The 19,568-nt window shown below is 52.4% G+C and overlaps 5 protein-coding genes across 5 annotated transcripts; 3 read left to right on the top strand and 2 right to left on the bottom strand.

Moving 5' to 3' along the window:
• Positions 1 to 1,345: 1,345 nt before the first annotated feature.
• On the bottom strand, positions 1,346 to 2,172 carry PODANS_1_19970 (uncharacterized protein; the record flags this gene model as incomplete). The annotated part of the gene is made up of 2 exons (XM_001907426.1): positions 1,346 to 1,635; positions 1,707 to 2,172. 2 exons carry the CDS (start codon positions 2,170 to 2,172, stop codon positions 1,346 to 1,348), a joined length of 756 nt encoding a protein of 251 aa, XP_001907461.1.
• A 1,176-nt stretch (positions 2,173 to 3,348) lies between these two features.
• On the bottom strand, positions 3,349 to 4,155 carry PODANS_1_19960 (uncharacterized protein; the record flags this gene model as incomplete). Its single annotated transcript, XM_001907425.1, has 1 exon — positions 3,349 to 4,155. One exon carries the CDS (start codon positions 4,153 to 4,155, stop codon positions 3,349 to 3,351), a length of 807 nt encoding a protein of 268 aa, XP_001907460.1.
• Positions 4,156 to 9,545: 5,390 nt separating this feature from the next.
• On the top strand, positions 9,546 to 12,750 carry PODANS_1_19950 (uncharacterized protein; the record flags this gene model as incomplete). The annotated part of the gene is made up of 2 exons (XM_001907424.1): positions 9,546 to 10,089; positions 10,148 to 12,750. The coding sequence occupies 2 exons, from the start codon at positions 9,546 to 9,548 to the stop codon at positions 12,748 to 12,750; spliced, it is 3,147 nt and encodes a 1,048-aa protein (XP_001907459.1).
• A 1,984-nt stretch (positions 12,751 to 14,734) lies between these two features.
• PODANS_1_19940 (uncharacterized protein) lies at positions 14,735 to 16,639 on the top strand (the record flags this gene model as incomplete). The annotated part of the gene is made up of 1 exon (XM_001907423.1): positions 14,735 to 16,639. One exon carries the CDS (start codon positions 14,735 to 14,737, stop codon positions 16,637 to 16,639), a length of 1,905 nt encoding a protein of 634 aa, XP_001907458.1.
• A 1,069-nt stretch (positions 16,640 to 17,708) lies between these two features.
• PODANS_1_19930 (uncharacterized protein) lies at positions 17,709 to 18,866 on the top strand (the record flags this gene model as incomplete). The annotated part of the gene is made up of 3 exons (XM_001907422.1): positions 17,709 to 17,722; positions 17,896 to 18,318; positions 18,524 to 18,866. The coding sequence occupies 3 exons, from the start codon at positions 17,709 to 17,711 to the stop codon at positions 18,864 to 18,866; spliced, it is 780 nt and encodes a 259-aa protein (XP_001907457.1).
• Between the last annotated feature and the right edge of the window lie 702 nt (positions 18,867 to 19,568).

Here is a 19,568-nt window from a genome sequence, read left to right as displayed (position 1 = left end):
CCTGGGAGGTGGCTAGGGAATACAGATGCAGCAACGGTCGGGCGGGCTGGACGCGACGACGCGTGTCCGACGTTGGCTGTCGGCAGGCGAAGTGAATATGGCCAAGGAAATAATTAAACTGAGGCTAAAGGAGCGACAAGAAAGGTAAAGGGGTTCGATCCGCACAAACACATGGATGCGCAACAGGGCAGGCTGGCGATGGACTCGACTCGGCAGCTTGCAGCTGTAAAAGGGACGCGAGAATGACCGTGTGTCTGGCTCGAGATGGGGATGGGGAGGGGAGGTGGAGAGACCGGGTTAGGACGAGGAGAGGGTGTCGTGGGCCAACTAGCAATTATTTTTTCGGACTGGGAACACCTGCTTTAATGAGCCGGGGCCTTGTCGCGCTCCACTGCTGGACGAAGCAGACCAATCCGTAATTTCGGTGCTGTTGGCTGGATGACACCTGAAGAAGCAAACAGGGGCTGATCGTAAGGGTTCTTTGATGCTAAAGAAATCATAGGCAAAAGACACAACTTGTAGAACTTTCTCCAGGTTTTGCAACGGCGGCTGGTTTTTTACCTCCTCAACTTCCAGGTTACCAGCTCTCTAGAACTATACTTGGCTCGCCCCGAAAAAGTTTAAAAGTTCAGAAAACAACCAAAACAGCACGGAAAGCGTGCCATCAAAACGACAACCGACTGGCCACGACATTGTGCATAGGCCACGCGCGCATGGTTTCCCTTGGCACTAAGGCAGGCCGGCGGGATCCACATTTGAACTCCCACGGAAGCCAATTGCATCACATCTTCAATTTACCTTTCAAAATGCTGGCAGATGAAATGATTATGCTCAACCGTACTCCGTACAATCAGCAGTGTCTCGGTCCGTTCCGAAGATCGCGGGGGGTTGGTTATCGGCAGCCAGGCCGGCCGAAGCAGCCAGACTTCCCGAAACAATGAGTTGTTTGATGGGACCCGGCCGTACGTTTGGCAGTCCCGCCACTTCTGTATGTTTTGACGGTGATGCATACGGTGATGCATATCGGGCAGCGACTCGTGCAGCAACGGTAGGGATAGCCATCTCGCCTCATGGAATGGAATTCAGATGAGCAAAACCCGGACCTTCGTGACATCTTCATAAACACCCTATACCCAATAATACCATTGATATACAAAAAGGCGGAAAACCGCCTCCCACGCCCGATTCCGTGCCCAATGGCGAGTTGTCTGAAACAACAGTGCTCCATGTTGCCCAATCCCGGCCTCCTCGTCACTTACACCAACCATTGCCTTCCCGATTCCCTTACTGTAAATACCCACCAAAGAAAAAACATCAGTCTCCCACGCCTCCCGAATTCCCAGGCCTAAACATCACAGAAGAAATCAAAATTCTCATCCGAACTAACCAGCACCGACTCGGGCGGCGCCTGTTCCTCCTGTCCCTGATCCTGTCCCTGATCCTGTCCCTGATCCTGTCCCTGATCCTGTCCCTGATCCTGTCCCTGATCCTGCCCCCGATTCGGATCCTGCCTCTGTCCTCCATCATCACCACGACCGCCCCCTTGCTGCGGCGGTGGCTGCTGCTGCTGCTGCTCACCCGCGGCGCCATCAAAAGATCTGTTGGCTGCCGAAAGCGCCGCACTCTTGCATTGTTCTATTCCTATGTCAGCCCTATCTAGGGATGCTATCCCTCTCCAGTGTAAGTGTGAAGTAAGCAAAACTCACCCATCTGCCTGTCACACTCCCCCACCGTCAACTCCCCGTCCCTCTGGCCCCCCTCATTCGCAATCTTGGCACAGGCATTCTTCTGGTTGTCACAAGCCCTGTTGCTCGCCGTCGCAAAATCGGGAAAGGTATCCCCGTCGACAGCAAACGGTCTGTCAGGATCACCAGAGTTGGTAATAGCAGGCGCCGTAGCCCCCCCCAAAGCGGAGGTAAAAACCTGGAGGTTTGCCGCCTGTCGGGGTATCAACACGGGGAGAGTGCTCGTCAGGTTGTGGAGTTGCTCAACGTTGAACCTTCGGACTGCGGCGTGGAGGGCGAGGTTGTCGATCTTGACGTTGCGGCTGTCGATTCTTTGGTGGGTGTACCGAGGGTTGTGGATGACGCCGCCGTGTCCGTCCGAGACGAGGATGGTGGCGGAGGTGGTGGTGATGCCTAGGGCAAAAACTGAAAAGGAGAGGTAACGCATTTTGACAGAAAAGGGGTATCAAAGAAATGCCGTTGATCAAACAAAAAAAAAATGCTATTCAGAAATGAAGAACTAGACCACCTACCATCACCTGGATGGACGAACTGACAATATCACAAAGAGAGGACGAAGTGAACCCTTCAAAATACACAACAACAATATCAAAAACCCCAGGTTTCGATGGTAAAAGACGAGCCTCAAAAGATATTAAACTTAAACCACTACAGCATGTCTACCCCGCGCTGTCAAACCCCAACCCAATCCCCGTTTCTGCGCATGGAGCTATTCCCACAGAAAAAGTCACCCTGAAACCTGTCTGAGACAACCATGATTTACCACGAGGCTCGAGCACCACCCGTCAATCAAGAACTTTTCCCCCGAGAAGAACGATGCACGTGATCTCCCATGACGCAAAAATCTTGAATCAAGTTCGAGAGAAATGCCCCTTGCATCACCAATGCCGTCATCGCCCCCGGAATTTGCGCCGGCGCCGGCTTCAAGCTCCTGACTCGATACCAAACCAAATCCCAAGATCAGATGAGAGTGACACCTGCCATTCAGACAAAGTTCGCACACTAGTTCTCAACCGACAATTTCTGGCATTTCAAAAAGTTTGAATGAAGCGGGGAGTCATAAGCTCCTCTTTCGGCTTCACTTCGTTCATCTCTTCATCTCAAAAAGCTTCGAGAACCGAGATTTTCATAATTTTTACTAGCGTAGATGGTAGGAAGGTAGGCAGTCGATATTGGTATTAAACGGTAACTTCTCTTTCACAACGCCATGTCGTTACTTTTTGAGGATGGGGAATAAACAAAGATAATAATGTAAAAGGAGAGTAACGAATAAACAACCCTCCCTCAGCCACACGCCGAGGATAAATTCCCAATCTATGCTGACCAGAACCAACCACCCGATAGAGAGAAAAAAAGGCAAAACGCTTCTTGTGATGAGCTCCTGAGCGAAACAACACATTGTCTAGTCCTCCACCATGATACACATTGGGTTTCGTTTCAAGCGGCGAGGACAAGAAAACAATCGTCCTTGTCCACTGAGCATGCAAAGTAGTGATGATGTTGTAGTTGTTGCAACCGTTAAAAAAAAAAAAAAAACTCCGGGAGGCTTCCCATAAATGGCAGAATTATCGACAGGTAAGAAAATGGCCGTGAGAAGAGCACGTTAGAAATTCGATGCCGTGTTGACATGTGTTGGCGCGTGGTAGCTCTCGAGTGTGCTCTGAAAGGGAGTGCGTGTGCTGGTCGATCCAATCGTGTCTGGCTTCTCGCCAACCGCGCTGTAATCATCCATCAAGGTGTCTTGCTCCTCCTGCTGCTTCTTCTTGCCCCAAATCCTCCAGGCAACAAAACCCAGACCAGCCAAAACAACAGCGCCGCCGACACCGACCACCACGCCGATCACCGTGTCGCGCGTCGTTGTGGACATATCCGTGTCGCCGCCATTACCGCCACCTCCGTTTGGCAGTGGTACCGAGGTCGAGGTAGTCACAACTTCATCGATGACCGTCGTTTCCTGACCATCGGGATTAGTAGTCACGATGGTTCTGGTGATGGTCTGGACGTGGGTGGTGGGCTCATCGCTTGTGTCGGGGTCTGGCGGGGCGGTGGTCGACGATGTGGAGGAGGAAGAGACGGAGTTGCCTGGCCGAGGGGTTGTCGTCGTCGTGGTGCTGGAAGTGACCGAAATGGAAGTTTCCTCAGGAGGCGGCGGGGTTGATGATGTGACGGGTGGTGGTGGTGTTGTTGAGCTAGTGCTTGGTGTTGTCACTGGGGCATCTGACGTCGATGGCGCCGGTGGTTCGTCGGCAGCGTCAGAGGCAGAGTTGGGCGGCGCATCGCCGCCATCGTCTTGTCTTCGCTGGAGAGCTCTTTCATGTCGGGCGAGTCTTGGGCTCACAAACGTAGCTTCGGCGACAGAGGCGGCCGACAGCCCCAAAACGAATAGTTGAAGGGCTTTTCTGATATGCATCGTGGCTGGTTGAGTCCGTGACAGTCAGACACCTAGTCTTTGTTTTTTTACCAAAATTAAATAGGGTCGGTCTCCCAGCGATGTTGCGTCCTTTCGAAATTGGTCTCGTGCGAGGTGACGGTTTCGAAGGAGATGGCCAAGGCGCGACGGGAACCGTTACAAAGCCGTCTAATGTGGACGAAATGAAAGGCCCGTGTGACCCAGTTATCCTGATATCTCGACAAAGCTTTGTAGGAGCGGCGTGCGTGCGTGCCAAATTAGAAATAACGTGGTAAAACGAGGTAGAAACGAGCGTGGGTGAAAACGAAAGGGGAAGCGAATGAATTTGAGATTTGAAGAGGACGGGAAAAGTTGTGAGTGGCACCTTGTTCAGCAGGTTGCACGGAGAGCCCAGAGTCCCGCAAGATGCAGCTTTGCGATATTCGTCCATCGTATTGGTTCAATGTGGCGCCCTTCAAGCCAGCCCAGCCGCCGCGAGCCACTTCGGCAGCACATGATTGGCCGGGGCCGTTTCTTCAGGGGAACAACCGACCTCGCACAGCCACTGAACCTGACCATTCGCCAGTGCCCCAACAAATTTGCTGCGATGCCATACACCGGCCATGCAGACTGTACCACAAGAAAACTGCTGTGAGACTATCTAAAGGGGCAAAAGAAAGACTTCTCGCCGTTTTACTAGCGCTTGTTTGCCATCTGCAAGAGAATTTCAAAGATCAAGAAAACTGCCGAGCGAGCGCCGTTAGAGATTCCCCGCCCAATGCCGGGCATCCCATCTGATCCACCAAAAATAACTGTCCAGTTCGCTAGCTAGTGGCTAGTTTGACAGGGCGATGGGGGATGACTGACCACCAGGTGCTGTCGTTTATGCGGGGGAATCAAGATCGGGGACTCGACCCTACAGACCCTGGGCCGCATGAAGCTGCGTTTGCTGTTTTCCTATGACGATCACCTCACGCCTTGGAATGGCGAGCTGGGATCGACCGTGGTGTTTTGGTGCTTGCTGGTCGTTGTTTTCAGGGTCGTCGTGGTACCAGGGCTTTCCTGGTCTTGGATGCCACGGTCTGCCGTCATCCCATCTACCCCTCTTGGCAGTTTGGACGAAAACCAGTTCACGTCCGTCACTCGACAACACCTCTGCAATATCGAACCCCAGAATGGAGCCCTATGGCGCAAGCGGCGTTTTCTGCAATTTCTTATCTCAAAAAGTTTCTCCGACCTTGGTTTGGAGTCTCATGAGATTGTTTGGGGTGAGAGACAATGTCACACCACTGATCGTATGCCGACATGCACACGTTCTGCCATCTGCTGGGCCCTGGGCCAGTGACGTCTGTTTGTGCTGAGCTGTTCTTGCGTTGGACGATGTAACCTATCTCTCTGCCCGTGACCATGTGAGATGGCTCGCACGACACAGGATAGGCGAGACATATATGAGCTTCTCTCCAGACAAATGCCCAGAAGGTTCGAGGGATTTAAGAAAATGCACTCAACTAGCAGCGACTTTCCTCAAGAGGCGATAGGGAACTATATCCAAGCGCCAGAGCTGGGATACACATGAGGACTTGTTACCTACAGCACAGGGTGTTCTCTTCCTGTCTTCTGTAGTCCAAAGCATTTCGACTTCTCGGGGAACCAATATAAAACTCCGAGACTGCTACAACTACTTGATAGACGTCCATAATACAAGTCACATCGGAACGTCTGTTCTAAGTCGAGCTGAGTTGGTGTCGAAACATCACACCCAAGCTCCCGTTGAGGTAAATACGATGAGAGCAAGATCTCGACTTGAAGTCAGAACATAAATCAATTTTAGGGTGTCAGGTGAACATCCGATAGCTTGCATCTGCAGCAAGACAACCCTGCGACAAAACATTATATATTTGCAAAATATTCTCGATCTCGAAGTCCCGTTTCGAGGTGTCTTGTAGGCATAGGATTTGCGTGTCACCTTAGTGATTGGCTACCGCGAATTTCATCCAAACTGCCAAATTCTGAAGAGTATGTCTCTCAACCAATGCCCATTATCGTATGGGGATTTTACGGAGATTTATCGCGAAGGGTGATAAGGTAAACAGATCACAAGGTACTGGGTCTTCAAAACTAGATTAGCCAAGTACATACAGGCAACGCAAGGCGTCTGATCAAGAACTAAATCCCGAACAATATTTTTCATTTGGTTGATATGCAATTAAACAGATACACTATTGAGAAAACGGAGCAGTCTTCGGCAAGTTTCATCGACTAGGTATCCAACATATAGATACCTAGAGATGGATTTGCTCAACGATGCTTTCCTTGAAGTTCAACAAAGGCATGTCTGGAACCAGAAGGGCACCGTAACAATGGACTTAATTGTATCGTCTTTCCGTCTGTGCGATGTTAAAGGCAAGCCTAAAGTACCTGACTGGCAAAGGCCTTTCATGACGGCAATGCGGAAGTTGGTTGGGACGAAGTCGAACAGATAGCTGGAACTATAGCCACTGTATTCCAAGTTTGTCCAACATGGAAGAGAACATCAAGTCGGATGACAATTTAGAGAGACAAAAAACCTCAAAGAAAAGTCGAAGCTATAGACAAAAGAGAAAAGAAAATACCCTCAAAAAAAGAAAAAGTAAAAAAAGAAAAAAAAGAGAAAAAAAAAAAGAGAATCACCGGCCTGATCTTTCCCCCGAACCCACTATCCCCCAGCGCGGCCTACAAAGTGAGCGAACATAGGAGTCAAGCAACCAGAAAATCGCCGATTACTGCAGAGAGCGCCCACTACAGGGGTTGAACCTGCAGTGTTTTGAACCTGAGTAGTGGTGTTTACAGAGCAAGGCACCAGACCACCTAACTAAACACTATGGTGACTGTACAGAATTTTGTTAGAAGCCGCTGTCGAGCTTGCTCTTATTAAGGGCAGGTGGGGGAGGGGGGCGGGTGAGGTGAGTCGGTCCCGGAGGATAGCCTCCTGGTGGTCCAAGCATGGCTCAGGCTTCAGGTCTTGAGGAAGGTGCTCCAAAGTCTATACATATAACAACAGGAGTAAGAGGATCTGGCTGCTGTTCGATATCGTGGTGCCGATCTTCTAGAGAGAGAGAGAGTCTCTTCCCGCTAGGCATGGACGTCTTTCCGTCAAAGAAAGCATTACGCGGCCACCTAACTAACAACGCTTCAAGCGGCTGTGATAGCTTCGCTTGTCATCTAGAGAACAGGGCCACAGACGAAATTCTGCATGCCAACACTATGAAATTGGGACTACCTTACTTAGTTTTATTCGAGTCTTTTACATTGGACATTCTACGTTCTGGCATATGGGTAACCGGTGCTGGCTTTTCCCTCCTGTTTCATATTATTATAGATTTGGACTAAACGAGTTGAGGATTTAAGGTGACTGCCAGCTGTCAAATTGGGTATGGGGTTTGTACACCGAAAGCTCTGTCACATTCCCATTGTTCCAGCACCCCTTATCTCTGCTCCACCTTACGCAGCGAGGTCCAAGGCTCGACGTGCTTGGAGGGGGACCGAGGCATACTCCAGGGTCGAGAACTTTTGCGGTCTCGGCCTTGAAGAGACATCTCCGGTTCGTCCGTTTTGTCAGGTGCTTTAAAATGTCGGGGACTTGTGTCTTTTACTGGGGGACTGCGCACAAGTGGCCATTGGCCAGCTGTCAAAAGGTGGTGTCAAAACAGCATCGCGGTCAGAGTCCGGAGATTTCAGCACGCTTCGCTACCGGTTTACCCGGAGGAGAAAGAGGCTATTTTCAGCACATCCTTCCAACAGGCTCGCTTGGCGGGTTTACGGCGCTTTCAACGACAGCCTTAATTGCGGTTTTATTATCAAATCTGTGCAACGTGAAGTCTTGCGCCAGGGCCGAGATGGCATGATGATGGGGGGCAGAAGGAAAGCAGGGGCGTTCACACTTTCGGGACGGGTAGCCCGGTGGTGATGAGAGGTGGCTGCAGGATTCGGCGGCTGCACCGGACGCGCTATCCGTCTCTGAGGGGTTCCACAGAAATACGGGCTGCAGCTGGAGAAGCCACACCAACGTTGGACGGCCGGGTACCTGACATGAAAATGCCATCTTCCCTCACCCATCATCGGGTTTTTGAACCGCGCTCCTGAGATGCCGATGCCCCAGATTGGAGGTTTCCTTTTATTTTTGACGGTATCATGGTATGGTCGAGTTGATATATGAGGTTAAAAAAGGATCCGGTCTGTGCTCGCCAAGATGGTCAAGCTCTCTCGGTTCTTCAATGGTGGACTCCAGGCGCGAGGCTCCCAGGCTGGCCGCGGCGATCAGTGCAGAGCCTCACTTACTAAGGAACCCTAAAAACCACCAGAAGAGTCAGTGACAGGTATCACAGATCGAATGGTGGAAAATACCAGGAGTCTCTTGATCGTCAGGCACCGCAGCGTGGGTTTCTGAGAAGACAGGAATTTCGGCATCCTTCAGTCCCCTCCCTCATATTACTCCCAAATGGTCTTTTGCTCAGTGACCAACGAGGGTTTTCCCAGACCGGCGCTAACACGTCGAGTCAGCCCGGTAAGGAGCACAAGGCCCTCGCAGCAGCACACCCAAGGAATTCCATCTGCTTTTGGCATGGTGTTGCGCTCAAACCGGGGTCACGGCTGCTGTCCCCGCGCATATGCAGAACCCAACATCTTCTTGGCAGGGGCTCCTGCTGTTTTGGGGCACATTATTGAAATCGAACAAGTAAGAACCTGCCAGTGAAAAGCAGGTACACAATATGCCCGCATCTTGGGGGCAACAGGTATGGAGATGATCATCTGGGGAGTTCAAGAGGGACAGAGTATGTTGGACGACCGGAAGCTAATAATGTTGATACAGGATCATCCTGCTCTTCTCATCCGTCAACGATGGTGACCAGGCTCTGAGGGCATAATTATGGCTCTCCAGTATTGTATCACCGCACCGAGGGCAGACGTCCACGATGTATCTCTACCAGCGCGCGCCTGGGATCGGGGTAGGGTTGCCATGCATGTGCTCATTTCCCACCCACACACTATTCCTTGCACCCGTCCTCACACGCGGAGGCCGACCCGGACAACTTGCTGAGAGCGCCAGATCTGAACCGAGCGTTGGGTGACGGAAGGTTGATGCAGAAGGAATCCCACGATCCTGGAGCCATGCCGAGTTGGGAAGCAGGAGGCATCAAAAAGGGCGCGCCGCCCACTTTGGGCGAAGGTTCTCGCCCTTCACGTCTCTTGGTCCTCTCCAAGTCAACTCTCGACGGCGGCGTGCTCTTTCAGCCGTGCAAACATCTTGTTTGCGTCCTTTCGTTGTGCTATCGCAGCACCATCCACTCATTACTACTACGGTCATCGTTGACCAGACGCTCTTTTTGTTTACACACATACCCCGTGTTATTAATATTCCGTCAACCTCCATAATGTTCACCAAGACTCTCGTTGTTGCCGCCCTGGCCGCGGCTCCCGCTTTTGCTGCTCCCGAAGTCAATGTCTACTGGGGTCAGACCGCCGGCTCAAGGCTTTCCACCTTCTGTGATGCTTCTGGATTCGACTATGTTACCGTTGGTTTCCTCAACAAGTCCCCCTCCCAGGACCCCTCGGGAGCCAACTGGCCGGGTACCAACTTTGGAAGCCACTGCGATGGAGTGTACTACAAGTACAACGGTGCCAACACCAACGTCCAGTCCGACTGCGGAAAGATCGCTGCCGACATCAGATACTGCCAAAAGAAGGGCAAGAAGGTCCTTCTCTCCATTGGTGGAGAGTGGAAGACGACCGCCAACTACGACCTCAGCAACGAAGCCGAAGGACGTCGCTTTGCCTTGTTCGTGTGGCAAGCCTTCGGTCCTCGCATCGCCGGCTCCACCGTCCCAAGACCGTTTGATGATTACTACCTCAATGCCGAAGAGGGCGAGGAGAACTTCGTCTTTGATGGGTTTGACTTCGATATCGAGAAGAGCTACGGTAAGCTTAACCTTGACTGCTCATGATAACGCCGTGATTGGCTAACAGTTTCATGAAGACGCAAACCAGTCAAAGGGCTATATCGCCATGATTAGCAGTCTGCGCCAGTTCATGGCGACACCACAACTCAACCCAAACAACCGCCAGTTCCTGATTACCGCCGCTCCCGAATGCCCTCTGAACGATCCGTATTACAAGATGAAGCACATCATCAAGAACAGCAAGTTTGACCTTTTGTTCGTCCAGTTTTACAACAACCCAGGATGCCATGGCGTCACCAACAACAACTTTGACACTTGGGCCTCGCATCTCCAATCGACCGCCAGCAGTGGTGCAAAGATTTTTATTGGATTGCCTGGAAGTACCAATGCTGTTCAAAACGGTGAGGCGAGTGGCTACCTCACGCCCACCAACCTCCGAACTGTCATCAACAAGTTCAAGGGCAGGGCTGCATTTGGTGGTGTCATGATCTATGATGCCACCTATGGCGCGAGCAACATCGTTTCAGGCTCCAGCCCAGCTGGATTGAACTACTACCAGTATGCTCGCAGCCTTTTGGGTGGCTACACCCACACCGTCACGCCCCCGGCTCCCACACCGACCGCTTGCGTGCGTGAGTATAGTGTCAAGTCTGGTGACTACTGCTATCAGATTGCTGCCCGTGCCGGTATTGATCTCAGCGATCTCAATGCCTTCAATCCTGGTCTCAACTGCAACATCCTCGGACTTGGGCAGAAGCTTTGCATCAAGCGTGGTATCCCCAAGCCTACCAGCTCCAGCTCCACCATCCTGAGCACCACTTCTTCCACCACTGTGAGCAGCACCACTGTCAGCACTACCGTCTCCTCCACCGAGACCAGCACTACTACCGTCTCCTCTACCGAGACCAGCGCCACCTCTACCGAGTCCAGCACCATCTCTACCGAGTCCAGCACCATCTCTACCGAGTCTGCCACTGAGTCTGCCACTGCCAGCGAGACTACTACCGTCTCCTCTACCGAGACCAGCGCCACCTCTACCGAGACCAGCACCACCTCTACCGAGTCCAGCACCATCTCTACCGAGTCTGCCACTGAGTCTGCCACTGCCAGCGAGACCGTCACCGAGACTGAGACCATCACTGCCAACGAGCCTGACATCACCACCACAACCGTTGAAACCTCTGCTGAGCCTACTGGCATCACCTACACTGAGGATTTTACCAGTACTGAGACTGAGAGTGTGACCGTGACCGATATCATCCCGACCACCACAAGCACCATCTCTACCGAGTCCAGCACCGCTGAGTCTGCCACCGAGTCTGCCACCGAGTCTGTCACCGAGTCTGTCACCGAGTCCGCCACTGTCACCGAGACTGAGACCATTACCACCAGCCCTACTCTCACCGAGTCTGCCACTGCCACCGAGACTGCCAGCGAGACTGAGAGCTATTGCGAGGATGACGAGACCACCACCAGCGAGACTACCACTGCCACCGAGACTGCGAGTGGAACAGAGACCGTCACTGCGACCGAGTCTGCTACCGAGTCTGCTACTGCCAGCGAAGCCGAGACCATCACCGCCAGTGCTACTCTGACCGCTAGCGAGACTGAGGTTACTACTGTTAGCGAGACTGCCACTGAGACTGAAAGCTACTGCGAGGATGATGAGACCACCGAGACTGCCACTGCCACCGCTAGCGAGACCGAGTCTGCTGTTGTCAGTGGGACTGAGACCGCCACCGCCAGCGAGACCGAAACTGTCATCGAGACCGCTACCGCCAGCGAAACTGAGGCCGTCACTGAGACCGTCACTGCCAGCGAGACCGAGTCTGCGATTGAGACCGTTACAGCCAGCGAAACCGGGTCTGTTATTGCCAGCGAGACAGAGTCTAGCATCGAGAGCGCTACCGCTAGCGAGACCGGGTCTGTTATTACTAGCGAGACAGAGACTCTCCCCGCCAGCGAGACCACCACTGACGGCCCCGTCATCACACCCTCGGAGAGCTTCACCACCTCCACCATCTACTCCACCACCACCTTCACCGTGACCTCGTGCGAGCCCTCTGTCACCTCCTGCCCCGGCCGCGTCGTGACCAAGACCATCGCCATCGGCACCACCGTCTGCCCCGTCACCACGACCGACGCTCCCGTCATCACCTCTTCCTCCTCCCTGCCCGCGGGTTACACCACCTCAACCATCTACTCCACCAAGACCCTCACCCTCACCTCGTGTGCTCCCACCGTGACGAACTGCCCGGCGGGTAGCACCACCACTGTCGTCGTCCCAATCGGAACAACTGTCTGCCCTATCTCCGAGGCGGAGGCCACTTCTACTCCTGTCCCCGCTGTTCCAGGCGTGGAGACTAGCTCCAAGCCAGCAATCAAGGTTATTACTGATGTCCCTGCTGAGGAGGAGACGACGACCTCCACCACGACCTTCGTCCAGCAGTTGACTACTATCATCACTGTGCCCAAGCCTGATGTCACTGCTACTTCCAAGCCTGCCGGTGGCGACGAGGGAGTTGTTGTCAAGCCTACGCCCTCGGGTGGATTCCCTTACAGCAGTGGGTATGTCAAGCCTATTGCTTCAGCTACGCAGCAGCCCGTGACTGCTGGGGCGGGGAGGAATGGGGTTGTTTTGGGAGGTGTTATTGCTGCTGCCCTTGTCTTGGCTTTTTAAGGGGTGAAATGGGGGAGTTTCTTTTGTTGAACGGTAGCTTGCATGAATATAATGTTTTTTTCGTTCACTCCACGTTGTATTTATGTAGGCTTTGGGGTGAGTGGTTGCGGATGTTCAAGGGGTAGGAATAGTATGAGTTGATTAGATTGAGGTTGTTCAAACCCTTTTTTTGCTGTGGTTGTTAACTTTGCCGTTTTGGTTGTGTCAATGTATCGGAATGTCTACATTTGCTCAAAACCTTCCACGAAGGCTGATTGTATACCAGAATTGATTGATTCCCTCTCCAAGATCCAAGTTTGTCACCCAGCCAAAAGAACGAAGCAAGGGATACCTAGGTGGTATCACTTTCTAGGCCTCTGGAAGAATGATGAGGTTCGCAAACCAGGCATATTCCCATCTACAACCCCCATCATCATAACATGACCTGCCCTCCCTCTCATGCCGTACATGTTGCATCACATAAAAAGGTGTTCATGTCGTGCTCCACTCTTCTCTCGGTGAACAGAAAACTTGAAAGACATTCGACGGCATCTTCCAGCCAATGACATGGTCATGATCCCCACACTGGCTGCTGATGGCCGACTGTTGTGAAACACTTTTGAAAGGTTTTTTTTCCCTCTCTTTTCTTTTTGTTCCTAGAAAATGGGACACGGCACACGTGGTTGGGTTGGACGACTGATGGTGGTGGCGTTATTTCACTGCGGGTGTGTCAGCGTGTACACCAACGGATATCGGCTCGGTTGATGGGTGTGTGGCTTGGGGGGTCCTGGGTTTTGGGGATTGGTTTCTCCCGATTTCCTGGGGGATCGAAGATGGATTACAAAGCCAGGCATATGTTGTGATTTGGAAGAGTTGATCGAGGTGGCTAACAGTGGAAAGAAGAGTGAGGCTTTTTGAAGGCTTCGATGGAGGTTTTCGAGTGGTCATGGGGTTAGTAGGAACCTGATCCGATGACTGATCTGATGTTTTCATGACTAGGACATACGAGGCATAAACAAGTGGCGGCTGCACTGTTAGCAGGCCTTGGTTTTCTTGTCCGCAAAGTGGCCCCCCGAAAGAATGAAGTGGGGGATTGGGAATGCAAAGCTGAAATCCCACTCGATTGGATGTTGGCGGTCCAGTGATTTGTCACATCAAAAGAACAAGAAAAATAGGGGGGTGCTATTGGAGATGGGGTTGTCGGCCGGTTTCATTTACTCGTTTGGGAACCCGGGGGAGTGGTAAGCCGTCCAAAAGAAAGTTTGCCTGCTGCCCCCCTAGCTGAATGAACTGTCGGTCAGGAAAGCGGGAACTTTTGACAAAATGCCTGTCTGGGGAATAAGAGGCCAAGAGATATCGACGGAGATGGACACGGCTGGTGTGGCGGGTTGGTGATCGGCTCTCTGGCAGATGGTAGATGTTGACTGCTAAGGTGGTACCTCAGCCACCCACATCGGCAGGCTGCCCTCCCCCGCGTTCCTGTGATGGAAATATTGGGCCTCTGGCATCTCTTTTCAGCTTTCGACTGGAGCTTCCATGCTATCTGATGGGCTTCCATGCGTGCTGTGACACCCAACTCCACGTGTTCTGGAATTCTATATTCCGCGGCCGGGCAAAGGCAGAAAGTGGCAGACCCCGTTGTCGTTGAAGGCGCCGGGCACTACTTTAGTGCTACGTGCTAGAAGGCTTCCCTCCAACCCACTCTGGCGGGCTGGGTGCCAAGCAAGGCCGCGCGCCGAGCTGAGCAGTGCTGAGGTACCCACAACCGAAAGCTAACCAGAGCTGCAGGAATGTCTCATCCTCGCGCGTGGTCTAGATCGCAACCCGATTTCCATCACGTCCAAAACCTAGGGGGCTAGGCGCCGCCAGCGAGGTTTCCAGCTTGTCTTTCTTTTTCCTGCACAGCTGCTGCACACGCTGCGACAACACCTCCAGCTACAATCTAGATTCCCACGGATGCGGATTCCCACTCGCTCACAGTCCTGCCGTGGTTTTACACACACGTATGAACCCTCGTCCTGTCCATCTCGCCGTCCGCGTCATCCTACCTCGCTCGCGACATATCCTCTCGATCATCTCTCTCTCTGAAATTCCCTGGGTTCGCCTTGCCTTCTTCCAAACTTCCCAATGCCCTCTTCCACGAGGTCATTATTTCACGATGGCCACGATCGAGCCAAGGTTAATACACCTCCTCAACAACTCACAAACCCCCGATCTTCCTCCGATCCAAAGCCTGCCCCTGGATGGCTCGGTCGAACAGTCGCAATCACTCTCGTTGCCCCCGCTCGAATCAGATGTCAGCCAGCGAGGCGATCGAAATGGTCCAAACCAGATACCGCCGATTTCGACCGTCAGTAACAACAACACGCAACTGCCAGGGATCGGCTCGTTGACCGAAGACCCTTCCTCTCTCGACAATCCAAATCAACTGACGGCATTGGCCCGCCCCCTTCATCTCCTTCTTGGCGAACCGGAGCCGGCTGCCCCTTCCCCCTTTTCACTGCGCAGGATCGTCGACGATGTTCAAGAGGCTCAGGATGATGGCTCTAACAAGAAGAGGCATCGCGCACTTACAACCAAGGACGACTTTGTCCAACTACCCCAGCCCCTGAAAAAGCAGAAATCAGCACAACTTGTTCAACGGGGCGTAGTGCCTCCCATCATTGCCGGCCTCCATCAGCCCCCACCAAATGCCGCTGTCTTCCCACCGATCACTTCGAACCCTTATCATCATGGCGAACCGTCAAACATGGGCCTCTTCGGCGGCGTTGAAGAAAGATCTCTTCCTTTACACCTTCAGCAACACCGCGCTCAACCGCTACCCCAACCGATATCGCAGCCGCAGCCGCAAACTCTCTCGGAACTAGACAAGAGTATTGAACTGAGGGCGAAGAGGCGGGCGACAAAACCGAGGAAAAAGTGGACGGATGAAGAGACGAATAATCTTCTGCTTGGCGTGAGCAAGCACGGCGTCGGGAAGTGGACAAATATCTTGGAGGATCCGGAGTTCAAATTCAACGGCCGGTCCGCGGGAGATCTCAAAGACCGATTCAGAACATGCTGCCCTGATGAGTTGCGAGGGCAGCTGGTCAAAAAGCGCTCCAAGAATGGGAATGCCCCGACCCCGACGTCTGAGCCAAATCCGCCAAGTGACACTTCGAGACCCAAGAATGGCCTACACCTCGACGATATCTTGAGTGGCGAACGACCAGGCGTCGTGGCTGCCGAACCAGATCAGCAATCATCGTCAGCACAGCCAGACTCGGACCCGCCACCCAAAGTAAGGAAGAGCAGGGCTCACAGGAAAAAAATGGAGGACCTGGTCGAGCTTGGAATTTGCGGCCCTTTCAAGAAATCACACCGTCGGGAACGACGGCCGTTCACCGATGAGGATGACAGGCAGATTCTTCACGGTCTCGAACAATATGGGCCATCGTGGACCAAGATCCAGCGGGATCCAAAGTACAACCTCTCCAGTCGACAGCCTACCGATCTCCGTGACAGAGTCAGAAACAAGTATCCAGATGTCTACAACCAGATCGAAAAGGGCACTCTCCAGATTGCAGATGCCAGCCGCAGAAACAACTTGCTGGAGCCATCAGTCAACACAACCATCGAGAAGTCGCTAGCTTCTGCCAGTACAAATCCGTTAGAGCCACAGCTGAACCGATCTGGGTCTAAGGAAGAGATGGCGCGATGGACAACAGCCTCGAGCTACTACGAGTCCACAGACTCTTTGCCCGGTCTCACCGGTGTTTTTGATATGAATAACGAGACCGGAGGATCGGGAATCAATATTGGGCGGCTGCTACTGGACGACCCCCAGGCGGTCGGCGACCAGATGAGGCCTGATGGCACGTCTAGCAGTGCCTCGCCAGCAGCGGATCCTCGCATACCACAGAACAGATGAGCTGGGTACGAGGTTGGTTGCTAGCCGTGGGACCAGAACTCTCACCACGTGTGTATCACATTTTTTTCATTTTCGGAGTCTTTCGTCCGGTGTTTGGGGGGATTGCTGTGCTTGAAATAGATTGGGATATACATACCTGTCGTTACCAGACACCTGAAAGTTTCTGTTTACTTCTGTGTTTTTTTGTTTTTTTTTTGGTTTGTTTGTTTTTTTGTTTGTTTTTTTTTGTTTTTTTGTTTTATTGTTTTTTTTTTGTTTTTTTTTTGTTTTTTTTTTGTTTTTTTTTGTTTTTTTTTGTTTTTGTTTTCTTGGCTACGTGCCTCTTTCTGTTTCTCGCTTGTTGTTTGATGTTTGATATCACCATCTATCTGTCCTGGGGATACGCAATGGTTCCCTTTATGGCGGCACCATCCTGCTGTGGGCAGATAACCAAAACATATCATCACAGCTTACTACTACAACTTACAGATTTAGAAGAAGAGAGCAATCTCTGGGCTGCCTTTGGACAGAACGGAAAGCATCATCTCGATTTGTTCTTCCTTTTTGGTCAAAGGTTGGCTAGGGCTCGTTTTTTGTCTACGTTTGTTCTAGCATTTTGTAGCTACACTATCCCCATGGCTTGGTTCAGTCTTTGCTAGCTGTCTGCTTGCTTGAGCTTGTCGTTGCTGATGGGATCAAGCCTGGGAGTAGTGAGTGGAAAAGAAATTGAATTTTGAGTACGTTCAGGGTGCCTCGGTCTGCAACATAAATCGAGGGTTGTTCGCTGTTCTTAGTGCTGATTCTTTGCCGACATCTCTGGTGGTGATAATGATGGTCAGCGGAAAACCCTAACCCGCCAATCTGTGGCAGAGCACAGGCAAGAGCTGCCACAGCGGGTCCCACTTTTTGGGCTGAGGTGAACGTCGAGCACAGACCAGCCTTTCTGCCAAACTCCACCGCTTCCTGTCCCCACCAAATTCGCTAGGGTTTCCGAGCCACAAATTATTTTTCATTGATTTGGTGCTTCTTCCCACTTCGCGATCTGTGATTCCGTTTTCCTTCGACCAGCACATCGACAACAGCCGCCAAAATGGGTAGAGGACCGTAAGTCTACCTGACCCCCAGCTTTTGTTGAGATTCGAATCGCCAGTTACGAAGAAAACAATGTCGAAAGATGTCGGGTTCTTGGAAATTGGCGGTTCATGATTATCAACGCTCCGCCGATGACTGCACTCAATAAGTCGTGAAATCTCGCGATGCTGACTCTTTGGCAACAGAAAGAAGCACCAGAAGCGCCTTAGCGCCCCCAGCCACTGGCTCCTGGACAAGCTGTCCGGTGTCTATGCCCCTCGCCCATCCGCTGGTCCTCACAAGCTCCGCGACTGCATGCCCTTGATTGTCTTCGTCCGCAACAGACTCAAGTATGCGCTCAACTTCCGCGAGACCCGCGCCATCCTCATGCAGCGCCTGGTCAAGGTTGACGGCAAGGTCCGCACCGACATGACCTACCCCGCCGGCTTCATGGACGTCATCAGCATCGAGAAGACTGGCGAGAACTTCCGTCTCGTCTACGACACCAAGGGTCGCTTCACCGTCCACCGCATCGGTGACGAGGAGTCCAAGTACAAGCTCGGCAAGGTCAAGCGTGTTCAGCTCGGCCGTGGTGGTGTCCCATTCTTGGTTACGCATGATGCGAGAACGTGAGTTCTTCCGACATCTATCAGCCGTTGGACCAAGCTTTGGTTGACATCGTGCGGGCAATTTCTCTCTCTCTCGAGACTTTCCACTATGATGTGGCGATGAAGAGGGGGAAACTCTGCCCCACGATTGGCCCAACACAAGCACTGGATCTATACGGTTGGTACGTTGAATTTCTGCCCCAGTTTAGCTGACGATATTCGACAGCATCCGCTACCCCGACCCCTTGATCAAGGTCAACGACACCGTCAAGATCAACCTTGAGACTGGCAAGATCGAGGACTTTATCAAGTTCGACACTGGTGCCATCGCCATGGTTACCGGCGGTCGTAACATGGGTCGTGTTGGTGTCATCACCCACCGCGAACGTCACGATGGTGGTTTCAACATTGTCCACCTCAAGGATGCTATTGACAACTCGTTCGCCACCCGTGAGACCAACGTTTTCGTCATTGGCCAGGACAAGCCCTGGATCTCCCTGCCCAAGGGCAAGGGTGTCAAGCTCACCATTGCTGAGGAGCGTGACCGCAAGCGCGCCCTTGGCAACTAAATTCACTGAGAAGTGGGTTTGGTGCTTGATGAATCAACGGGAAAACGGGCAGCAGGAATTGGGATCAAAAAGGATGGCGTTAGCGGATGTCACTTTAGGTTAGGCTCATGACAGCACATTGAGCCTCCTGGCTTAACTAGATACCACACCCGGGTCAGGATTCGGCCCCCAATAACTGCACTGCTCTCCCGCTGAGATATTTTTGCTGCTGCCAGTGAGTGACTGTGTATGTGATTGCCACATGTCCCTATCTTTGATGACGAGACAATGGTGGTGTCGACCCCCATTCCCACCCCCGTGGATGTTCTGTGGGTTGCCCCGCGGGAGGATCATCTTCCTTGGCCAGATCTTTCTGTGTGTGGGTGTCCTTGTGGGTGTCCTTGTGGTGTCATGGCGGTGAGGCATCACATCTTGTTTCCCCTGCATCCAGCAAGCCACATCGAACGATTTTTTTTTTTTTTTTTTGGTTTTTTTCTTTTCTAGGAGCAATACAGGAAACCGAAACGCGAGTTTAGCAAGGTGAAGGTAGGGTAGGGGACCTTGATGGAGAGAGAGCTGCAACACCCCCGCTCTGTTGCAGCGAGTCCGGATCCGTCTTCTTGCATGCAAGTTTGTCTGCCTACCGCAAGTTTGTGATTCCTGGTCATTGGTGCTTGTGATGGGGGTGGTCGTTTGAGGGGGGGAATATTATGGAGGCTGGGG

This window comes from Podospora anserina, chromosome 1, assembly GCF_000226545.1.
Source record: "Podospora anserina S mat+ genomic DNA chromosome 1, supercontig 4".
Lineage (NCBI taxonomy): Eukaryota > Fungi > Ascomycota > Sordariomycetes > Sordariales > Podosporaceae > Podospora > Podospora anserina.
This window is presented reverse-complemented; position numbering and strand designations above follow the sequence as displayed.